At 38.4% G+C, this 24,472-nt stretch overlaps 1 protein-coding gene across 3 annotated transcripts; it reads left to right on the top strand.

The window, feature by feature from the left end:
- Window positions 1-1,834: 1,834 nt before the first annotated feature.
- Window positions 1,835-24,012, top strand: LOC143860007 (dentin sialophosphoprotein-like protein). Of its 3 annotated transcripts, none has more exons than XM_077370515.1 (12): window positions 1,836-2,355; window positions 5,259-5,482; window positions 7,357-7,430; window positions 11,615-11,689; window positions 11,820-12,166; window positions 15,380-15,448; window positions 15,528-15,616; window positions 16,427-18,568; window positions 19,660-19,737; window positions 19,918-20,026; window positions 23,140-23,190; window positions 23,291-24,012. In XM_077370515.1, the coding sequence occupies exons 1-12, from the start codon at window positions 2,002-2,004 to the stop codon at window positions 23,354-23,356; spliced, it is 3,678 nt and encodes a 1,225-aa protein (XP_077226630.1). In that variant the 5' UTR covers window positions 1,836-2,001; the 3' UTR covers window positions 23,357-24,012. The 3 variants fall into 3 exon arrangements, with proteins under 3 accessions (XP_077226631.1, XP_077226630.1, XP_077226629.1); XM_077370514.1 differs by having other exon boundaries at window positions 1,837-2,355; window positions 19,915-20,026; XM_077370516.1 differs by lacking the exons at window positions 19,660-19,737; window positions 19,918-20,026; window positions 23,140-23,190; window positions 23,291-24,012 and adding an exon at window positions 18,657-19,636 and having other exon boundaries at window positions 1,835-2,355.
- Window positions 24,013-24,472: the final 460 nt, after the last annotated feature.

Genomic DNA, 24,472 nt, shown 5'->3' on the forward strand with positions numbered 1-24,472 from the left:
CAATTGGGCTATCTAAATCACTACTGTCAATGAATTTGGATTCATGAAGCACATCTCTCACTTCCCTAAAAGGTCAAACGTATTGCATATTGCTATCTGAAATGATGAAATCCACACTAAAAATAACTAAATTACTTTTACATTGTGTTTGGATTTCCGGAATCAGGAATTGGAATCAGATCCTATTTCAATTACTTTAAAAAGTAGAATGAAAAAATTAAAATAAAAAAGTTTAATTGAAAAAAAAATTAATAAAAATTTCATTCTAGAATACGAAGGGAAATAGATTCCAGCGTATTTTACTTCTTTAGTTCTACGCGGGCGTTATTTCAGTTTCTGCTTCACCGATTCAACTTAGTTTTTTTCTTTTTTGAACCAAACACCGAATAGGCGAATAGTATACATAATTCGAGGGCACACGTCGTCTCTAGGAAAGATATTTACTGTTAACGTTACTCGCATGAGTTATAGAGAAGCACTCAAGCAGCATCCATTCCGGCAGGTGTACAAAGCGGGACCCACACACATCAGTACATCACATTGACAGGGGAAATGATTCTCCCGATTTTCTTCCCCGGGCCACCCCTTGTAGTGTAAAAAGGAGCAGTCATAAGCTAGGTTTTAAATTTTGACCGAAATTGGGTGAACTCAAAACGCTACAAAATTTCGAAATTTTAGGCTGAAATTTAAGGGATCTCACCAAAAAATCTGGATTTTATTTATTATTTACTATTATCACGAATTTTCAGCTGAAATTACCAAAATTTCAGGGATTTCGCTGAAATTTTGTAGGGGATAAAATATTACGTTAATTGATTTCGAGAGATTTATTTCGAAATTTGGGCTGAAATTTCTATTTCGGTGAGGACTGAAACGCACTCCGAAACCGAAATTTAAAACCTTGGTCATAAGATGGTCCAAACCGTCCATTTGATGCGCTATAATATAAATACTTATGGCCCTAATCATCCTATGGGGATGATTTTTTCGGCACTACATGTTTACGTTGTGGCCCATGCAATGGACGGTTTGGATCATCCAGTGGGGTAAGCCATACAACACTTTCCGAAAAAAACTGGACTAAACGGGCTTTACCCCATAAGAAATCTCGAGTTTTTATATGGTGTAAGCCCTTACAGTCTTGTATTTTTTTAAAATTACTGTATGGATCACACTGTGGGATGGTCCAAACCGTCCATATGATGGGCCATAACGTAAATAGGTTGTGCCTAAAAAATTATTTCTATAGGATGATCCCAACCCTCCAATCTATAGAGGAACTGCATATTATGGAAACTCTATATCGGGGGACTAGGATCATCCTACGGAAATGATTTTTGGGCACAACCTATTTACATTGTATTCCATTACTTTTTGAAAAATATGGGACTATAAGAGCTTACACCATATAAAATCTCTGAAATCTCAACTCATAAATACGAGAATTTATAGGGTGGAAGGCCGTACATGCCCATGAACCCGCCACCGCGCAAAAAAAAACTATGGGGCCCACATTGTTTGGGTGATTCAAACCGTTCGTTTGCTGGGCCCGATGTAGATAGGGTGTACTTAGAAAATCTTCTCCATGGGATGATCCTAACCCTCCGATCCGTGGAGTTTTTCTTTATCCTGCGCCATCCATTTTAAACCCCCACAAATAGATTATAGAAGGGTTAGGAACTTCCTATCTACATCAGGGCCCAGTATATGAATGGTTTGGATCACCCAAAAAAGTGGGTCCCACTGTTTCTTGGGCTACACTGCATGCACGACCTTCCACCATATAGCTCCTCCATAAATACAAGAATTACACTGGAGGGCGGGGCCCAGGGAAGAAAAAGGTATGAATCTTGTCACTTCCTCTCACAAGAGGTAGAACCCCTCTCCTCTCCTCTCTCTCTCTCTCGTTTCCTTTTCTTCTTCCCCACCTCGAAAGGGCACTTTACTTATTAGTTTACGCTTTAGGCGTAGGTTAATCCAAAGAGAGGAAAAAATAAAAAAATGTACGGAGGTTCAGGAAAAATGGGAAGAGGCGGGCGAGGGGCTAAGCGCATGCTCCATTCTCCTCTCCCTCCGGCCCCTCCTCACCGGCCGGCCGGCGGTGTCTCTCGTCCCCCCATTGGTGCCGCTGGCCCCGCCCCTCGAAACCGTCAGAGCGGCGGACCCGGGTCCGGCCCAGGTCCGGCTCCATCCGCTCACGAAGAGACCTTCAGCCTTGTCTCCACCGACCCTCTCGCCTTCGGCATGATTATCCGTCTAACCCCTGACCTTGTCGAAGAGATCACACGTGTCGAGGCCCAGGGCGGCACGGCTCAGATCAAATTCGACTCCAATCCCAATAATTCATCTGGAAACGTAAGCCCTAAATTTTCTAACAATTCCTTTCCTTTTCAGATTAATGCTTGCTTATGTGATTGGAATGGCGGTTATGGTTTTTTAATGTTGTTTTAGTTGGTGTTATCTTCTCTTTGGTGAAATGGGTCTCTGATTATTAGCTGATAAGGGGCTGTTTTGTTTCAATTCTGCTCATAATTTTTGCAAGTTTCGAGATTGGTTTTGGCATGCTTTGTCTCGTTTACCATGTTTATTTATATTCTGAATTTTTGGTTTTGGGTTGAGGGTTGAAGGTTTAAGTTGGAACCAGCATCAGAATTTATTTTCGTAGATACATTTCATTAAGCTATCAGTAGATAGAAGGGAAACAAGCACCAATATAAGAGGAAAGATTTTTTTTTTCTTTCTATATTTTGGCAGCATTTGAGGGAAGGAAAAACCTTGATGTAAATCAGTTATAAGATCACATGTGTTGTACACACCAAATGTGTCTGCCGCTGGCTGTCTAACACTTGAATGTTCAAGGCAGTATGATAGGCTTCCCCCTGTGATGCTATGTAAATTTATGGAGTGCAAACATTGTCCATGCGAACCCCTCGACATTGCACCATACAAAAGACCATAGTAAAAGAACACAAGGGCAGAATCACCCTATGAAATACATGGTAACCATCCAAAACGGAACATGGTTAACAAATCACAAAATGAATGTGCCTATTGAATAAACAGGTAATTTTATAACCTGCACTTGAGCCGTTGGACGCATTATGGGTAGTGCAGAACATGAAAACCTATTGCAAAGTGCTTCAGCTCTAAAACCTTCGCACATGTCTTTGATCTCGTCAATGAATTTGGCTATCCTCCTTGGACCATCATTGCTACACGTCGCCCATGACAATGTGTTGTAAGAGTCTCTTTCTCTTTCCACATCAAGATTACCATTCATCTGACTCAGAAAAATAATGATGCTCTAGTGGAGCGTACAAACCTTAGCCTCCAACGAATCCATAAAACTGTTTGGACCAGTGAAATAATAGATGATGGTATCCCTAAAGTCCCTGAAAATGGTCTCCAATACCGGCTACGCCTAGGTTGTTGAGGGAGCAACCATCGACATTGAGTATTAGAGAGTTAACTAGAGCGGGGTTCCATTTGGCTATGACTTTGATTAATATTTATTAGTTTGTTAAATGAATACCATATTTATATTGTTGCAAATTATGATAGTAACAGTAATTTTATATGTATGCACATGTGTGGGCGTGTCACAATTTCTAGATTTTTAGGAGTTACAATGTCAGACACCTCGTATTCGTGTCGAAACTTGACACCCGAATCCGTGTCTACAAATCATGTTCACATATACTTTCTGTTTTAACTGTGTCCCCGTTTCTAAATTTTGGGGGTTCGGCCTGTCCGTGTCGACATGCGACACTCGTGTCCGTGTCCACAAATCATAGCTTATTTTCCATGTGATAGGATTACTTGAAGCTAATTGCAGTTTGATCGGAGTGATTTCAATCTTTTTTAACTCCTCTTTTGTTTTGGATTAATTATAGTACAAATTATTTCAGATTTGAGCTGTTTTTTGTTGTTTCACTACATTGAAAACCCTACAATTCTCTCCCATTCGCCCTCCCGCAATACTTATGGAAAATGATTCTGCACCAAAGTGCCTCTTGTTCTCAAAATCTCCACAACCACTTGCCTAAGAGACCTCTATTTCTCAACTTTAGGCATTGCCTAGACACTCGTTCTTTTAGAGGTCTAGAAACATGCTCTCAAATCTTCCATTCTTCTCATCCTTCTGATTGGAAACTCATTCAGAGTCCCATATAGACTTGTCTTTCCATTTATCATTTGAGAACTGCAGCGAAATTTTTTTGTGGATTCTTCTGACACTCCTCTCCAAGTATGGATTGGCATCCTGAAATAATCTACAATGACCCTGCAAATTTCTCAATTGAATAAACTAAAACTTTCACTCGAGGTATCAAATCCGCAAATGGTAAAATACCCGTTTATCATTTATTGCCTTTTTTTTTTCTTTTCACTGACATATAGCATCGCCTTAAGTTAATGTAAGCTAAAATTGACTAGCATCGTCGGCCAATGACCTGATTGCACCTTTGGCCTTTTGGTGCTATACTGACATAGAAGAAATCGTCAATATACCCTGAAAGTGTCCTAGCAGTCTTGTGACAGCGTTTCTGCACCCAAAGATTTTATACTATATGATTGATTCTGCTAATTCCTTCTCCCAAAAGTCTTACACAATGATATTGATTTGATTAACACCTGTTTCCTCCTGAAACCATGTCTTCATGTACAGGGGGCATGCGCCAACCGCCAAAAAATGCTTCTCCACTACTCATGGAACACTATGGACCATGTAACCCGGACTTGCAAGGCCATGAAAAATTGCTGGTCAAAACATATAGATTACATGCAGACATTATTCTCTGATACTCAATATAATAGCTAGGTATAGGTCCATGCATGGGCGAGGCAATCCATTAATGTTGATAACTGGCTAATGCAGCTGTGTCATCCATAACCGTGTTGACACATCGAGAAGCCAGCAAAGAGTAATAACTGATGCACGTTGCATGTGTGCCATGGCATTCATGATATCTCCGCTAGTATCATCATTATGATGTGCAAACCATATTAGTGCTGTAGATAATATTTGGTTCACCATTTGACTTTCGTGCTACTGCTATATGGTTTGAAGAACCACATAATTTTTTGTAGTGATATGCTTCAGTTCACCATATGTGCCACTTGTTTTATGTGACTAAGCCATGACTCTTCTGGGCCCACTCAATTGGTATAGATCGTCTTAGTATCTAGTTCATATATATTGTGACTTTTGGTTGTTTTCATTAGCAATTGCTGTATCATAAAGTCCATGTTTGCATTAGGTCATTGATGTTGGTGGTAAGGACTTCAGATTTACATGGTCACGTGAGCTGGGTGACTGCGATATTTATGAAGAACGTAGAAGTGGAGAGGATGGAAATGGTTTGCTAGTTGAATCTGGCTCTGCATGGCGCAAATTAAATGTACATCGAATTCTGGACGAATCCACCAAGAACCATGTGAAAATGCGGTCAGAGGAAGCTGAGCGGCTTCTTAAATCTCGCAAGTAGGTTAAAGAGTTGCGATTGAGATGTCTTTATTTCTTGGATTCACTTATACTAACTAAACTCTGCAAGTGAATTTTCAGATATCTTCTTCTTTGTAAACTTGATTTACCTTTGCCGCACATGTTGCATATGACACCATTTTGACCTATGTCACAAATATCGTTCTCGGGAATTTCTCGGCAAGGGAAAATCTCGGGATATATTAATCTTTTTTTTTCCGGGTTTATATCAGGAAAAAACGATAAAATAATTTTTTTAAATATATTGATTAAGATGAACATAAAATAATTTTTTTTTGTAAAAATATGATATTATCGCGGTCAATGAAAATATTGCTATATTTTTTAAATTCTCGGGATTATTACGGGATCTTGTCGTTTTATCAAAATATGCAATAAAATCGCTATACTTTGAAAATATCAGAAATATTTGTGATGTAGATTTTGACATGATGCGTGTGTTAGATGTGTAGAGTTTCTATTCTTTATGACATTTCTAGAACATGCATGTCTGTAGAAAGAGATGCTTAACGAAATTGAAGTTAATATGGAACCAGCATTAATGAAGAATAAGATACCACTTTTAATGGACGGAAAGGGGCAACATTAGAAAGATGAACAGAGGTGCTGGACAAATGGACATTAGGATGATTGAGAAAATGATAGAAGGAGAAGTTTGAGAAGCCATCAAATCCTGCACGAGCTCTAATTTGTTTACATGGTTCAGATGCTAAGAAAAGGAAATGGCTCACCATAACAATGGGCCCTCACCTGGTCATATAGAGCTGTCAGAGAATACTCTTCCAGCTAAGGTGGTACCCTATTACGATTGAAAACCACTAATGGGAGGCTAAGCATATTCTGGTTCGATGACTTCTTATGTTGTAATTTAATAACATTTGAAGTTGTAGCCTGCACTTGCCATGCAATTGACAAATCTAGTCAAAATCTTTTAAAGTAGATAGGATAAGAGAAGCCCTAGGGCATATACACAAAAATAGGAGAATGGGAGAAGGCAAATCAAATCCCCGCTATTTGTCTCTACCCTTAACCTTAAGATATTGTGTTTATATACTTATTTCCATGTGACTTATATACACCCAATAGTAGTGTATATAAGTCGTCTATGTTTCACATTCTCCTTGAAATTGATGCACTGGGTCTTGAAGAAGTTTCATGATGTTTACCATGTGGAAAATATAGTTTATGACTATTACTACAATATAAGGGAAATGATAAATGCGCCCCTTTTCATCACTTGGGACACCCATCAGCAGTGTATCAATGACTGTAGAGGGGCTGATGTACTTCACGTCAGAAGGATTCAACGGATTTGATTGCCACGTACACTGCAGTTGGGTGTCCCATGTGATGAAAAGGGGCGCATTTATCATTTCCCCAATATAATGGGTAGGAAATTTAATATTAAAAAAAAATAATGGGCAGGAAATTTGTTCATAATGACATGCTCATTCTTGCCCGCTTTATATCCATGTTTTCGATATTAAGTTTTCTTTCGATTCTGGCTCAATAATTACAAAGAATTCCATGGTCGATAATCGATATGCTCTTAAACTCCTTTGTTAAAAGGAAAGACCCTTGTCCCTTAGGTGAAACCTGTTTAGAAAGTTATAATGCAAAATTTTGTGCCTTTCATCAACTTGTTTGACTTGTGATGGTGTATCTAAACTTGGTAAAAGTTTCACCTGTTTGTATTTTTTGGCTCTTGCGACATTCTTGTGTTTGTACAATCATATACCTATAATCACCGTTCACGTATGTTGGAATAGCTGTGACTGGATGGCATATTTATCTCATGATGTAGAAAACTATATATTGTTGGATGTTTTATTATTTTATTTTTCTGTTCACAGAGCCATTGTGTTGGACAATGGGAATCCATCCATGAAGAATCAAATGAAAGCATTGGCTGCAGCCGCAGTGGACAGTGAGTTCTTATTCAGATTTTAATTTGTTATTCTTATGAATAATGAATTCTGTTACCCAGCCAGTGGTGCCATTCATTTGAAAAGGTTAAAGAAAATGTCTTGAAAAGTTCTCGTTCAACTCAAAACTGTTAGAGAGCTGTTTACTGAAATTGTTTTAAATCTGATGAAAAACAAATTACAAGGTGCTAATAGTACTTCTTGCCTCTCCAATGTAAGGTTTTAAATTTTGGTTTCGGTGGAAATTTTGGTAGAAATCTTGTAAAATCACGGAAACATATGGAAACATATGCAAATGATGAATTTTTTTAATCTTTTAATGCAAATGATGAAATTTTAAGATGAAACTTTGGTAAATGCTAGAATAAGCACAAATACATACATAAGCAACAAAACCATCCATAATGGCTTATTCACATCGAACACGTAGTGGCATGCGTTGCTGACCAGTCTCCCCTCTATGGACCCCAACTCTATGTCAATACCACAGTTCGAGGTATTATTTGTCCCATGCCGATCTGACATCCCTTGCATAAGATAAGGTAACTTTGTTTTGCAGTTCAATAATGTTGCCTACCAAATATCATTCTCTACATTAATGAAATGAAACACAAATAATAACATCTTTCCATTTTTTTTGTCGTTTCAACCATTTAGGTCGAATTTTGGGAATTTCGGTCAAAACTTCAGAGAAACTTCGGTGACATAATGATGTGAAATGAAAATATGTAGATTTTGTTTCAGTGGGGATGGAATTGGAAACATTTCGGTCATTTCGGGGAAATTTAAAACCATGCTCCAATGTATACAAAATCTCCTAGCTTCTATTGGAGAAAAATTGTTCCATACCTTCTCCTAATATATAAGCATTCTTGAATTTGACCCTCTGGTGAGAAGCTTCCAAATTCAGGTGTGTTCCTGCCCCTTAAAATTGCTAGGAAGCTTTAGTTGTAGCTTTCAAAAGATGTGGAGTATTTCTTTTTATTCCTTGAATTAGTTCTTGGGTTGCATGTGCATCATGCTGATATTTGTGCATTCAAAAAAAATAAATGCTGATATTTGTGCATTTATCTGTGCCTGTGCCTACCACCATTAAAAAACTCCCCAAATCCATCTCATCACGAGTTAGGCAAAGATGGAGATGGGTGGCTTGTATTTGGTAGAGATCCAAACAGCCAAGAAAGCACCTAGAAGTCGACAACATTAACATAGAAGGAGAAATTTAGACGGTGATAGAGACTGATGGAGTTCTAAAGCTCCCAACGTTGATTATCATAGAGAGGTACCGTGTTCATGGTCACTGTCGAAGTGCTGACAAAGTCCCATCAATCGTACCGAATGTTTTACTTGATTGAAAGAAGAGAGATGATCCATTGCATGATCAGCAACATCGCGGGGCATCTTATGCCAGCCTTCCAACTTTCATTTCGCATACGTGCTATTGCTGAGGCTATATTGTGGAAAGCCTCAGCTCCACTCTTGTGGACTAGGACAAACGATTAGCCATGTGCATGCTGACGTGGCTGTCACCCTTACGAGATGGATGTCTTGCAGAGCAATGCATAGTGCATGCTTGCTCCTTGGATTATCCATTCAGAAGTGTGGACACATAGCTTAAAGTGACGGTGAGCCAAGGTTGGGCCCACATCTGGATGATGCTAATGGAGATTCACAACCATTTTTTGACATTCTAAAAAAATGAACTACAATCTTCTCTTATATGGAAATATATGAGAGTGATTTTATTTGGAATGAACTTAATGGTTATGGAGCTGCATGGTTCTAGGACTGCAAATATTGTTCTGATACTTTCAGAACACTTGGAAACTGAAGAGAGAGATTGAGAATAGAATGATGATTTCTCTCTCTGTTGTGCATGTGTTAAATATGGTGGAACATTAAAACTAAACTACCCAAAAAAACATATAAACTATGAAACATTATTGAGAGTTGGTAAATTAATGGGCAGGGCTTCCCACTCATATAGCGAAAGCCTCATGACTGAGAAATGGGAGCCAAATATATTGACTGGACTTTTTGTTATTAACTTTAAAAAAAATAAAATATAGCCAAATATATGTCCAGGCTAACTGATTTGGATTTTTGATACCTAGGGAGAGTTCACAATCAAAAGTGCCGATCGAAATCAAATCTCCTACCATCAAAGAAATACCACGTCCAATCTTACCTGGAAACATATTTGGGTGTTCCTATAACAAACTCAAATAAAAGATTTTCATGTGGCACCATTCAAAAAAAAAAAAGGCTTTCATGTGGCAAGCTGCTCACGAAAGGTTACCAACTAGACATAATTTTTACCTCGAATAAAAGCTTTCATGTGGCAAGCTGCTCATGAAATGTTACCAATTAGACATAATGTTTACGCCTGCACATCGTGGAATCCTGTAAGTGACCTACGTGCGATTAAAACCCATAAACCACAGCCCACGCAATCATTGTTTCAAAACTACCTCGTGTCATCGTGGACTCCCCCGAGTTTCCTCCCATCAGGCTTGGCCGCGTTCCGTGTTTTGTCTAACAAAGTCAATAAAAACTCCTTTGACTCTCTGAGTTATGACCACGTCAATTGAGTACTCTACCGTGGCGTGCTGAGTTGACTAGGATTTTCTTTGGCCTCATTTTGACCCGCATCCGTGTTTTGAAATACTGCACGCAATCATTCCATGTCAATGGTGCCAATGAATAGGGGAAGCCCTGGGATCGAGCCTCGCAACCCAAATTTACTTGCCGATTTCGATTGAAGTGTCTGTCAATAAGTGACACCAAGTTCCCCTCGATCTGGAAGGTTTCGAAATATATGGTTGATTTCATCTTCTGTTATGACAGATATGGAAAACCAGAACCTAAAAATATTCTCCCACTATATTTCTCCATGGAAATCACATGGACCCACACTTGTGTTCATGTCATTTGAGTTCACTAATCATCAACACAAAAATTCTTATGGTAGTGATGCAGAAGTGCATCCTTCAGGAATGGAAACAAATAGGTATGAAATTCACATCCCACTAAGTGTCAAATGAACTGTCTTAATTCGATATACAAGCTTCACTTTGATGGGGCACCTCGAAACAACCCTGGATATGTTGGCATGGGTGGTGTCACATGGGAAGCTTCATTGCTGCTGTCACTATTTCCTAGTACAAACAGACCATCAACTTAGCCAAATTGGCAGCCTTGCGTGCCTGTCTTTCAATGCGTGTGAACTTAACATAGATCAATTGCAGACTGAGGGAGATGTAGAGAATGTCATCCTGGCAATAACATCCAGGAAGCACTCATCATGGGAGAGCCATAGACTTTATTGGGACTGTATTATGGTGCTTTCGAAGCATTGCCAGTGGTCAATCACATATTTGCAGTAGGGGAATGCAGCAATGGATTTGATGGCAAAGGAAACAACAAGCCACCAACATCCAAATCTAGTAGGCAATGGCAAGGGAGTTCTCCGGATTTTTTAAGAAGTATCATGTATGATGACATGTTTGGACCTTTCTCATTTTCATTTCAAATAATATTACTCCTCCACTACCCTCATAGTTTGAGTGGTAAAGGGTGTCCCTCCTTGTGAGGGAGGGCTGTAGTCCCGCTTTTGTCAGGTTTCGGTCTGCCTCCCACTGTTGTCAGGTTTCGGTCTGCCTGAACTGGCTTAGGTAACAAAAAGATAATGTTACTTTTAGATAAAAATAAAAGGATAAAAGTTGGCTCTTCTAATTCTGGGACCTGAAAATAGGTTTGAAAGTTTAACGCAGAAGCCTCAATGTTCTTTTCGGTGGCATTAAAAATTACTGCACTTCAAATTAGTAACCTCTTTATAGCGGATGATCTTTTTTATGTTGAACAACCCTTTATTGCAGTTGTCTCCAGTAAGCTCTTTTTATGTTCAAATCTTGGTGCTCCTTCATTATTTACCGTAAGCTCTTTTTATGTTCAAATCTTGTTGCTCCTTCATTATTTACTGTATCAACTTCCAATGCTTTCTTATAAAATTAACAAACAAGCAATATTGGGTAATATCATAATAATTGAGGTGGGCCATTTACTTTGTAGCAGCATTACGAACATAGGTCAAAAGTGAAATTTGTCCTTAATATGGATTCGTCGATCACCATTTGAGTTTTATTTATTCAGTTAGTTTTTTAACCTGTTGATGTCTTGTTTCCAGGCAATCAACGGTGGATACCTTTCAAAAAAAATAAAGAAGCTGCATTTAAAAAGCGTAAATTCGAACCTAGTCAAGGTGAGGCAATGGTGGTTGTAGTCATGGTATGAAGTTAATGCATCTCAACCTATTTACTTAATACCTATATTCCTATTTACATGCTGCACCTCTTTTATCTCTCTCTCTCTCTCTCTCTTTTTTGTTTCAGTTGCAATTACAGGTCCACCTAAAGCTGTTTTAAAATCTGGTTTATCATCAACAACTACCACCAAGGGTCGCCAGCTCTCAGTATCACCTCTCCCATCTCCACCTGAGCACTCTGTTGCTTCAGTATCTCCTTTTGGAATCGGAAATCTTTCAAGGATCAATACTAGTATTGATGAAGTTACTCCCCAAGTGATGAGTAAGGAGAATATTACCAACTCGGAGAAAGAAATAACCAAAAAGGCTGTTGGTGCAGCAGGGCATAAAGGTAGGGTAGGAACTACACCGACGGATTTGCGATGCACTTTGATTACACTACTCTCGGAGAACCCTAAAGGGAAGAGCCTAAAGGTAACAGTTGTCAACTTTCACATTTGGAGACTTCACTAGGTCAATTGAACTTGAATGTTTGCATAATTCAAAAAGTTGCAGTAACAAATATCTGTCTTGTTACTTTCCCTTTCCATCAGTCAAAACAACTTCCATTTCAAGTTAGTATCCCATCAAGATCGAAATGATTCAAGCAATCAGATTCTTGAATAGAACTAAATGCACATTCCTTGCTTAATATCTCTTCTAGGATATCACTTACATTTCATACTTTATTCATGGAATTAGAAATAAGAATCATGTAAGCTAAGTACCATTTCAAAAAAAAAAAAGAAAAAAAGAAAAGAAAAAACAATCATGTAAGCTATGTAGGTGAAGATTTGAAGAACATTCACCAAAGCCAACAGTTGGGAATGATTCAACCCAAGCTTTGGGATTATGAACCAGTAAATTATATAAATCAGTCCATCACTGGAGATTCTCTAAAGTATTTCCATCTGTACGAGGATGTTTTTCTGATGCTCCACATGCATAGAATTCTGGTTGAAAACTGCTTCTCTTAATCCATTTCCAAAAAGAAGAAGAAATTGCTTCTCTTGATTAATGAGTGAATGATGTCCCTCCAAGTCCTCTTCGACACTGCTTCACCCCACCTTCCAACCTATGTCACAAATATCTCCGATATTTTCAAAATATAGCATTTTTTTTTTAAATGATAGCCAATTTTATTAGAGAAAACGACTGAGGTTGTCAAAGAGCAAAGCAAATTACAGAGAAAAGGAAAACAAGATACACCGAGGAAGCGAGACACAAAGAGAAAAGAAACTAAGGAGGAAGACAATCGAAAAGAGCTAACGCATCATTAGCTACACCCTCTCTCGCCAGACGATCTACCACTTGGTTAACAGAGCGGCGAACATGACAAAAGGACCAAGAATATCTAGCCATCCAGTCAAACATTTCATCAAAGAAGTGATCGAAACGCCATGATGGATTTTGAGATTTCTTGACCCACGTAATGACAGTCAAAGAATCTCCTTCAACTATCAAGTTTTCCATCTGATCTCTAGCCAATTATCAAAATATAGCAATTTTATCGCACATTTTGATAAAATGACAAAATCCCAAAATAATCCTGAGATTTTAAAAAATTTAATGATATTTCCATCTTAACTTATCCCCAGCTAGTTTGGGACAAAGGCTTAGTTGAGTTGACTTGTATTTTCTCTTAACTTATATTTTTAAATAAATTTGTTTTTATCATTTTCCCGATATAATCCCGAAAAAAAAAAAAAAAAAAATCCCGAGATTTTCTCTTGCCGAGAAATTCCCGAGAACGATATTTAGCACTTAGCAACACACGTGCACATACACACCAAAGCCCCACCCCCACCGTAGCATGCATATTTTGATAACTAGGTAGGTACGAGTTAAGGAGGAGCAGTTTATTTGATGGCCTAGCTCCCAGCTTCTAGATACATGACATCCTGGAGCTATTGGGACTGGTTTACGTGATGTGGTGTATCGTCTTAGATCCAGTGATTTGGACAATGAAGCCAAATTATATCCTAACAACTACCTTGTTTTTATTAATGTTACATGGGCATGGACCTTTGACCATAGTTTGACCGGGGATCATCTTTTCAAAAGACAGTGGGTTCTTCTTCACTTGCGTGTTCAAGGGTTATATGCCTCACTCAGTGTCACTGCTTTTAGTAGCTGTGGCTGTGGTCTCTTCTTCTTCCTCCTCTCTGTGTTCTTTTTTCTTTAGTGCTATTATTCACAAAAAGTGGGATTGTTTTTATTGAGATACCAGAGATATCAGGGGAACGAGTTGGCATGTAGATACTCAGATTGTTTTGGACTATGGATTAATCGTGTGGTGTCAATGTGGCTGTGGAGAGAGCTTTTATGCCCTTGTTGGTTGGGTTTCAGCTCATGTAGTTTACCACAGTTTGTAGATTCTCCATGAGCGTCAACTGAACTCTGGCATATACTATCTATTTGCCTCCCTTTTCTAGTTTCATCAGCCTTAATTTTGACGGTTATGGGCCTTGTGGTAAGAAGGTGAACCCAGCCACCGGGCTTTGGAGGCGTTTCTCATACAGGTGACACCGACACATTAGTGCTATAGTGTTGAGTGAGAGAAGAGAAGAGAAAAGAATGAGTTGGAGATTAGCTCCCCCTCACTTATGTATTTATCTAAAGGAGAACAAGAGTACAAAGACCATATTGCCCTTAGGCTCATATACACTTCTAACATATAGTTTCTAGCATGTGGCCCTCCTATAGGGATCAAAGACTTGAATATGGTGAAACCAAGACCTTTGCATTGTGCTTTTGATGCCTTTATCTGTCCAATTGACACTTCGATTGATCGAGCGGGATTCTGCCGTTAATGCCACTTATCGGTGGTAGGCATCCTCACAGAAATTCATTATATCTTTGCCTCATGAGTTCCTTTTTTTTCACCATTCACATTCATAGAGAAGCAAACTTGGTCACAAATTATTTGGCGAATCAAGAAGGCTCCCTATTAGGACTTTTTCCCATAATTTTCTTTAGGGAAAATTACATTTACACCCCCTCTAGTTTCTGAAACGTCGTTTCTGACACATCAACTTCTACCCCTATAGTTTAAAACGTGACAACTACACCCCCGGTAGTTTCAATTTGTATAAGGTAGGCCCCCTCAATTGACGGTTCATCCACAGATTGAAGGGCTAGGATGATCCGATGGAGCTGATTTTTTGGGCACACCCTACCTATGCCAGGGCCCATCAAATGAATGCTTTGGATCATCCAAACAATGTGGGTCCATACCCGAATCCAAACACTACCAAAACCACAGTGGGCCCACATTGTTTGGATGATCCAAAGCGTTCATTTGATGGGCCCTGACATAGATAGGGTGTGCTCAAAAAATCAGCTCCATCGAATCATCCTAACCCTTCAATCTGTGGACAAACCGTCAACTGAGGGGGCCTAGTACCTTATACAAATTGAAACTACAGGGGGTGTAGTTGTCACGTTTTAAACTATAGGGGTAGAAGTGGACGTGTCAGAAACTAGAGGGGATGTAAATGTAGTTTTCTCTTTTCTTTATTACCTTTATTTTGTACATTTTTCACCCTGATAGCTGCTGTTTTCTTTATAGGTTGAATTTTTTTTCTACAAACAATTATCTCTATTTTGCTTATTTTTGTCTTAATTATTCGTGGTTGTGTTTTCCAGGCCTTGGAGAATGCAGTTGGGGACACCAATCCCAACTCTGGAAAGATGATTGAGTCAATTATCAAAGAAGTAAGTTGTAGAAAAACTTGAGGCTACTTGAAAGAGATTTAGGATATCTTATTTCTTCCTATTTTATCTTTATCATCAGATTGCAACTCTCCAAGCTCCAGGAAGGTATTTCTTGAAACCAGAAGTGGAGATGGAAACCTTCAAGAAACCTTCATCTGAAAGTGGAAGGTATCTGTCATTTCTCTGTGATGATGGTTGATTTGTCCATGTGGATTGCATAGAGTTCTTTCTGTTTTTTATTCTTATCAGAATCTTATTCATTAGTGGATTGAATTTCTTCCTCCAGCCTTTCCTTTTGTAGTGATCAATTACGCACAGAGCCACAAACAGAACATATGTGGCTAAATATTCTAGATATCATTATTTACTCCCAGTTACGCAAAAGTTTTATCTATTACTTTAATATATGGCCATTTCCTTTGTTTTTTCTACTGATAACAATAGAAGCTTAACTACGTCTATATGAAATAGTATAAAAGAAGGTTTAAAAAAAACATATGCCAATTTGAAGTTGTGAAAGTAGAGCGCTGGTCAGTTTTTGTTTCGAACCCAACCGAAATCTGAAATTTTGGATTTCGGATGAAATTTAAAACCATGGTCTCCAACATTGCCAAAGATTAGAGTATGATGTGAATCTGACACTGAGAAGAATTTTCACCCATGAAATAGTTAATGCGACCACCTTGGTGTATGTGAATAGGGGCTTTTTGTCTTGTTTTTTAAAATTCTACATTTCTTTCCTTCCAAATCATCTACATAGTCGCCATAAGGATCACTCCCCATAAGATTCTCCCCTTCTCCAGCCAGCGGTCAACGAGCCAATCCGGAGAAGTTTGATATAAGTTTTACCATTCATTTAAAGGATATATGCACAGCATTTGCTTAGTGGTATTGTGTGACAAGAATTTCTCAATGAGCAATTTCTTTTTCAGTTTGGTTGGGCACATAACGTATAGTTGCCTTTTTGTTTCTTTCTAGTTCTCCCGAGTGTGCACGTGAACAAATGCCAGTTACAGAATCAACCTTTCTGGAGAAAGCCCCAGCTGAAGAATCCGATCAGCAGATTCAGTTGAGCTCAGGGATAGGAGAAGAATCAAATCTCTTGGAAAAAATTGATACACAACAAAATTCCCCCAATCACTTTGCTAGTGATAAGAAGGTCAGTAATAACAGTGAAGGAAGAGCTGGCAGCTCTAGTGAAAGCGGTAGTGACAGTGATAGTGACAGTGACAGTACCAACAGTGGGAGCGACAGTGGAAGTCAAAGTCGAAGCCCTGCAGGAAGTGGAAGTGGAAGCAGCAGCGACAGTGAGAGTGATGGTTCGTCCAGCAGCAAAGAGGGGTCTGATGTGGATGTGGATATAATGACAAGTGATGATGAAAAAGACGAAACTGATCATAAATTGCAAGCCCCTTATTCAACGCCATATGACGATGGACATGAACACAATGATGTTGATGAAAAATGTGATGATATGGTTGTTGGAGTTGAAATTACTGAAGGGTCACCTATTGATGACAAGATCAAAATGTGTGAAAATCTTGAAACTGAAAGGGCTGAGATTACTGAATTTGTACTCCATGAAACTAACACCAGACCTTTGGAAGAGCGACTGTCCTCCTCACCAGATAAGTTTAAGCAATCAGAAAGCCAGCAAGTGCCACATGCTGTCAATGCCACGAATGACCGGGCTGGCAAGCAGAGTGTCACTGACAGGTGGACAATGGCAAAGCATAGTTCAGGTCATGACCACTCTGATAGAATGGAAAGAAATCCCAAAAAATCTAAAAGGGCTTCTGATCCGAAGCATTTCCAGGGAAAGTCAGATAGTGGTAAAAGGTTGAAGGCTGGAAGCTCAGAACAAGACCCATACAAGGACCACTCCTCGATTGATAATAGGGACCGAAATCCAGATATTGACTCTCGAAAAGGATATGGCGTAGCAGTTCCTGGAAGGCCTATGAAATCTGAAAATATACACAGGACTCAGCTGGGTGTAGATTTACAAAGCCCATCAGTTCCAGAAGTGCAGGAGTTGGTTCAAAGAAGTGGTGATATTAGTGCAAGGGGGGCAGAGAGACCTGGAAAATATGCTAAGAACTTAGGTAGAAGTAATAAACATTCTGAAAGGATTTCTGTTTTTCCTGATGAATCAAATGGATCTGTTATGAAAAGCTTCCATCTGCAAGAAAAGTTTCCTGTAACTGGTGAAGATAGTTATGCTTGTGAAAAATCTTTAACAAAAAATGTTAGAGAAATTGTTGTTGGAGACAAACTATCAACTTATGCCGACTCACATTACAGGAAATCTGGTGAAGAAAGTGTAAAACTGAAAGATGGCGGACAGATGACACACTTACACTCAAGCACTTTGCCTAAGGAAAACATGTTGAGAAGAGAGCTTTCGGACTTGGAGTTGGGTGAATTTCGTGAGCCTGTAACTGGTGAGGAGATACAGGGGGTGAAGAGGCAGTTTGAGAGAAACAGTTCTTTTAAATCATCGGAGAATAAATCAAATGCTTCAGATAATCTGAATTCAGATTTGAGTAAAGGAAGATCTGTGGGAAAGACAATTCAAGAATCAAAAAGGCAGTCACCAGCCCATACAAAAGTTGGAGATCAAGGCAACACGGAGGGATTGTTTAGGAAGAGGATGCTAGAAGATGATGTTGAAGATTCTACAAGGCCCCAGCAAAGAGGTGCGTTGTCTCAGGCTCAGCAATTACAGAGAGTAGATCGTGTTGATTCTGAGGTGTCTCAATTGGATAAATTGGGTGACACGGTAAGCAAAGGTAGAAAGAATGATGCGAGAGCAAGCCAAGGAAATGGTCTGGAAAGCCATGCGAGTACACATAGGAAGACAACTGCCATCATGATACACCAGAATGATCCTAAACATTCCGGACAAACTGTTAGTTCCGACTCTGTTAAAGAAACTAAATTACAAAAATCTAATACTGTGACGGACTTAGATGAAAGAAGAAATGGCAGCTATTGGATGGGAAGCAATACTAATGGTGGAAAAAGAAAGGAATCTTTTTCAGATGAAGATGATTCTGTTTATTCAAAGTATGACAAAGATGAGCCAGAGCTCAGGGGTCCAATTAAAGATTGTTCACAGTAAGTTAGTACTTTTATTTCTTTTCATGTCAAAAAAAGTTATTACTTTAATTGGTTGAATGCATGCATGCACATGTAACTCACGCAGACAAGCATCTTAAGAGGTAGACATCTGAAGACACACAAATGGGCAGATCTGCATTCTAAGTAAGATGCGATCAGTTATTATATTTATCATGTTCTGAAGTCTTCTTTTTTGGATTCTTCACTTTGCTACCATTGTTGCTGACTTATTTTCCTGTTTTTTTTTTTCCTGCTAGCTTTCAAGTTAAAAGTGTTAAAATATTTTGTCCATGAGATTTGGTATATATAATTCTCTTGAGTGAGGGGATTATGATTTGGTTCCATTATTTTAGTAAGATGAAGAGATTGGTTACTAGCATGGTTTCAAATTTCGGTTTCGGAATGCGTTTCGGTCCTCACTGAAACTGAAATTTCGGGATAATATTAAATAATTATCAAAATTTGAGATTTTTGGGTGAAATCCCTTAAATTTCGGTATAAACAAAATTTCGACCGAAATAAACTACCGTTTCGGGTATTATCGATTTCGGTTTCGTTCTCGACCAAAACCCGAAATTTCGTTCCGAAATTTCAGATTTCAGTCGAAATTTAAAACCATGGGTACTAGTGAGAGTATGTCTGTAGATTTAAACTTCACAGACATGACGATGCTCTCCGTGTTTTTTATTAGTTTTGTTTTAAATGGGTTTCAAAAGTTTATAGATGTATTTTAACATTTTCAATGGTCAGGACTGTTCCATTGGGAATGACTTGTGTGTTTTATGAGCCTCGATATAAATGAATAGATATTTGCTAATGAATTAATAATTCATATTATAGTTATCTACTAAAGGGTCTCATTTTCAAATATTTCCTTGTACATTGCATGATATTTTCATTGTTAAAAATTGATGTAAGACGCTATTTGTTTTAATGTTCTTGTCTGACATAAATATTTGTGTCCAAAACTGACGTGTTGGTGTCTGGGTAAGATGTGTAAATGACTAAATGTTACATGTGCATGTCAAACTGACTCTTTCTCTTTCTCTCACCCTCTCTATATGTGTATATGCATATATAATTTACAGGTACAGAGAATATTTCCGAGAATATCATGAAAAGTTTGAGCATTACCTCTCCTTGGACAAGAAAATGGAGAAGTGCCGGTATCCTCTCTTCCTCATATTTTAGTCTGATCTTGTTTTTATTTTTTTCCATGTTTGCTCACATGTGTCTTAGTCCTTAAATTTATTCTTGAATGCTATAAAGATATATTATCCTTTATTCTATGACTAGTCTTTCTTATCTCTCACTAGTCCTGTACATGAAACCTTTGCTTGCAGAAGTGTCTTCGACAAGCTGCGTTGTGACATTGAACTTACAAAGGGAAGAGATACGGAGGCATTTTGTAAAATCGGAGAACAAATACTGGAAGCCTATCGCCAGTGTATAGGGGTATGTTTGTCAGTTTGTGTCCTTACTGGTTTTCTCTGAATAAAATTGTGAAACACGAGAGAAAAAACACCATAGAAAGGATGTGCACATAGTAACTAATCAGAATTATCATTTGCAGGATGTTATCCATAAGAAAATTCATCTGGATATTATCGGGAGGGGCTTATTTGTACGAATCATCTTCATGAAAAATATGCAGTAAAATCTCTTGAAATACATATGTAATTTCTAACTATATCATACAAGTTGTAACATAACATAGACCACTTCGATAATAGCACATAAATTGACACATAATACTTATTTGAACGCCAATTAGTAGTTTAATTGGGAAGTTTTTTGTGGATTTTTGTTTGGGGGGGGGGAGGGGGGTGTTGGGTTGGTTCACATTAGGATTTCTGTTGCAGTATATCTGTTTTCCATTACTTGGTAGCAGCAGGGGCATGACTGTTAATTTTTTTGGGTATAATTCCAACGCCAATTAGTAATTTAATTGCGAAGATTTTTTTCCTGATGAATAGAATTTAGGGCAGGGGTAGTTGTTAGTTTTTATTAGAAGATGACTCTCACGAGCGCAAGTTTTATTGGGATTTCTTTAAGCTAGTTTTTAGAAAATTGTTTTTGAATGGTAAATAAAGAGATGATTGGAGAACAAAATTTCAAGGGCTTCCACAACCTTCTAGGTGGATTCCTTTCGAGTCACGGTGTTATGTAGGTGGTTTTTTAGAAATCTAGATGAATTCGTAGATATAATTAGTGGATTTCTTTGGTGTTACCGTTGACTATCTTTTGGGCCAAGTCTCTTCCTAGCTTTCAGTTTGTTTCTGCCTTTGATCTCTGGCAAGGTTGGCACGAGGTAGCTTTCAGTACAAGGAGTATTCCTACTGTTCAGGCTTGGGAGCCTTCGGCAAGTTGATCTTTGAAGCTAAATTTTGACGGTTCTAGCCTCGAAAATCTAGGGCCGACAAGTATTGGGGGAGTTCCTAGAGATGCATATGGAACTGTGAGATGGGCTTTTGCAGGCCCTATTAGGATAGCGGATTCTAATGAGGCAGAGGGTGAGGGCTGTTCATATAGGGGTTAAGCTCCTTGTTGGTGAGGAACTGAGGATCTTAGTAGAGTAATGATTGAAGGGGACTCCTTAAATGTCATTCGGTGGTTATCTGGTTCTCATACTCCCCCTTGGAGGTTTTTGGCCTTTTTTAACGAAATAAATAATATTGTTGGCTCCTCAAGCTTGTCTTTCCGCCATGTAAGGAGGTCAACAAATGGGGAAGCGGACAGGATGGCTAGGGCCGGGGCTCAGAAAGAGGATTTTGAGATTTTTGACTTTCTTCCCTCTTAATTGTTGTCCGGCTGTTTGATTTTGTTTTCTTCATTGTATATTCTCGCTCTTTTCTCCTTGTATTCGACCATGTCTCTTTTAATGAAAATTGGTCCATTTTCCATTCAAAAAAAAAAATAAAAAAATTTCGTGGATTTCTTTGGTAACCCCTATTTCCTGTTTTTCTTATTCCTTTCCACATTATTGTTTTTTCCTTTAAGTCTCAATGTTTTTGTCAATATCAATTTATTAATAAGTACAAAAACCAATGGCTATGGCCAAGATGGCTCTAATCGAACACCAACGAAAAAGACATAACTCATCTTTCGTTTGAGTCTCGAATAATACCCCCAATATCCACTCATCCCAGGTTATCTAAAGAGCTGCCATCGAAGTTGAATTTCATCCAACCAATTGGAGGTGGGTGCCATTTTGGAGCAATGGTGAGCTTCATTTTTTTCTCCGTCACAACCGCTTGCCGCTTTCTAAGAACCTTCAGTCTTGTTGATTCATTTGTTGAATTCAGTTAATTATTTTTTTCTTATTTCCTATTTGCATTGACTTGACCTAAGTGGTGTTACATTTCATGTTGGAATCATGGTTTTAAATTTTCACCGAAATTGAGACGAAATGACTGAAATATTTTCGTTTCCGTTCGCACTGAAATGCATATTGAAACCAAAACCATAAGTTTATTAGTAGTATACTATATCGGTATGTGTTACATAATTGTATCTATATGAATTGCATGTGAAATATGGTGTATGTATTATGTATAAATATACAAGTGAAATGCAGTGTTTATATTATGTATAAATATATATGTGAAATATGGTATGTATTGAATTATTAAACATGTGCAACAGTGCATGTCACTTGGTGTTCGATTTTCTAAATCATTATGAATGGTTGTCTTCGCTTAGATGATGGTTTCTAAGTATCTATTTGTGCTTATTCTAGCACTTCATGGAGTCTCATCTAAAATATTATCGTTTGCATATGTTTCCATTCGTTTTCATGATTTTACAGGATTTCCACCCAAATTTTCAACCGAAACATTTCCATTTTCGTAGTGATCAGACCTGGAACCTAAACCGAAGTTTAAAACCTTGGTTGGAAAGATGTGTTGCCCTAAGTCTATTAGAATGTCCTTTCATCCTCATGGACCATATGAAGGTTTATTAGGACATGAAAGAGTCACCTCAAAAGCCTGGAACCACCCACGCATTCCTTGATTGCTCCCAATGTTGAAGCTATGGAAAAACCAACTTGCTTTCTGCTCTGATTCAGCTTTTGTTTCAGCTCCTTGCTTCTATGATCGTTACAAAACAAACTATGAAAGACCTTTGCATCGAGTCTTTATGGACTTGTTGCAGCAAAACTTTCAGCAGGAACAGTGACTGCATTGCAATTTCAGAAGTTATCAATGAGGTTCTAATTTTATGTTCAAGATTGCTGCACTGCAGTAAATATGACTAGCAAACGCACAAGTTACAAAAATTACAATTGATTTATGTATTGTAAGAAACACTCAAGTTACAAAAATTTCAATTGATTTATTTATTGTAAACAACGATCAATAGTTCATCTTTCTTCAAATGTTGATATGGTTTGAGTGAAAAGATTCTTGAATTGTCTAGCAGTGAGTCTTCTGTATATGATGTTTTGTTAACAAGAATTATAAGTCTGGAAGTTTTTTACTCTCTTGTAGAATGCTGCCACTGCTTTCATGTTATTTTTTGTTATACTTGCGACTCCTGAACCTTTTTGCCTGATCTAACTACTGTAGAGATACAAATGGATGAAAAAGATATTCATTGTGCTTCATGAAGAACTGGCGGTAAGTAGTTCGGACTTTGATCACCTTTTCTTGAACCAACCTGGATTAGATTTGATCTGTTCGTTTTCTAACTATTTCACATGCTTTGTATTTATTGCAGGTCATCAAGCAGAGAGTCAAGGACTTTCAACAAACATATATAGGAGAAACACATTCAGGAGATTGAAGATTTTCCTCCATGCAAAATTATGCGAACAACTGCATTGTGTCCTCATTGTCATTTCCTTGCAGCTCGCTCTTCGTTACTTGTTTCATGTGGTTCCCAAACGATGAATAGAGTAGTTTCTTCAGCCGGGTATCTTGTGAAGTCGCAATTGCCACTTAAACAGCTTATTGAAGCAATGGCGGGTTGCGGGTGCAATTGAATTTATCTTAGCAGTGTGAATGGCTTGGCATAAGCTAGATGATTTAAGCTACGGAGTTGTGAAGTCTGCGAATGATCAGCTCTCCAGTAAGCCTACAATGTGGAGACAACACCATGTTTGTTTTGGACGTGAATTAGAAGAGTTACCAAACTGTGGAGGATCGGCCGTTGCAGTAGGATCTGAATGAAGATTGTGGGAACGCCAACTAGTAGCAACCGTTTCTTAGTGTGGAGAGAGAGAGAGGCAGAGGCATAGACACAAGGAGAAAGTGAAACAAATGTGTAAATAATCATAGTCCAGTCTTGCAGTTCTCAGGCACTGGTTTCTATCGACACAGCTTTTACTGTAAAGTCAAAGGGAAAAATACAAGCATTTTAAACTATAGTGATCTTTGTTTGTAGTTGAACCTGTACCAGACATAGCTTTAAGGAAAATAACAGTGATATACATGTGTGAATCTTCCTGGAACAGAGTTACACTAGAACAATCCGGTGGACGAACAGGCTCAGCAGAGGATCTGCAGGCATGAATCTTGTCATCTTATGTTGTTGCCTGATGTTTCATCACCACCCTCCGACCGTAATGAGATTCAACCTTCAACTATCGCTGCAAATTTCTGAACTTAGCCGTGAGATGTGGGGCCAATGTTTTGCTGATAAAAATAATTCAATAAATTATCCGATCTTGGATTGTGGGATCCAATGGATTTCTGATCAAAGCCATTCATCAGCAGGGCTCTATAATGGATGGCTCATAGACCAAAATTCTCGTGCATTTGACAATCCGCTAGCCCACTGGCTTGTTTACAGCACGACATTCATCTTTCTAAACTTTATTTATAGTTCTAAACGAGACAGGCAGGCCTTGCAAATACCCTGCCCCAAGGGCGACCCATTGGATCCACGTCACCCAACCAT

The sequence above is a fragment of the Tasmannia lanceolata genome, unplaced genomic scaffold (assembly GCF_043159265.1).
Source record: "Tasmannia lanceolata isolate RefF3 unplaced genomic scaffold, GAP_Taslan_0.1 ptg000037l, whole genome shotgun sequence".
NCBI lineage: Eukaryota > Viridiplantae > Streptophyta > Magnoliopsida > Canellales > Winteraceae > Tasmannia > Tasmannia lanceolata.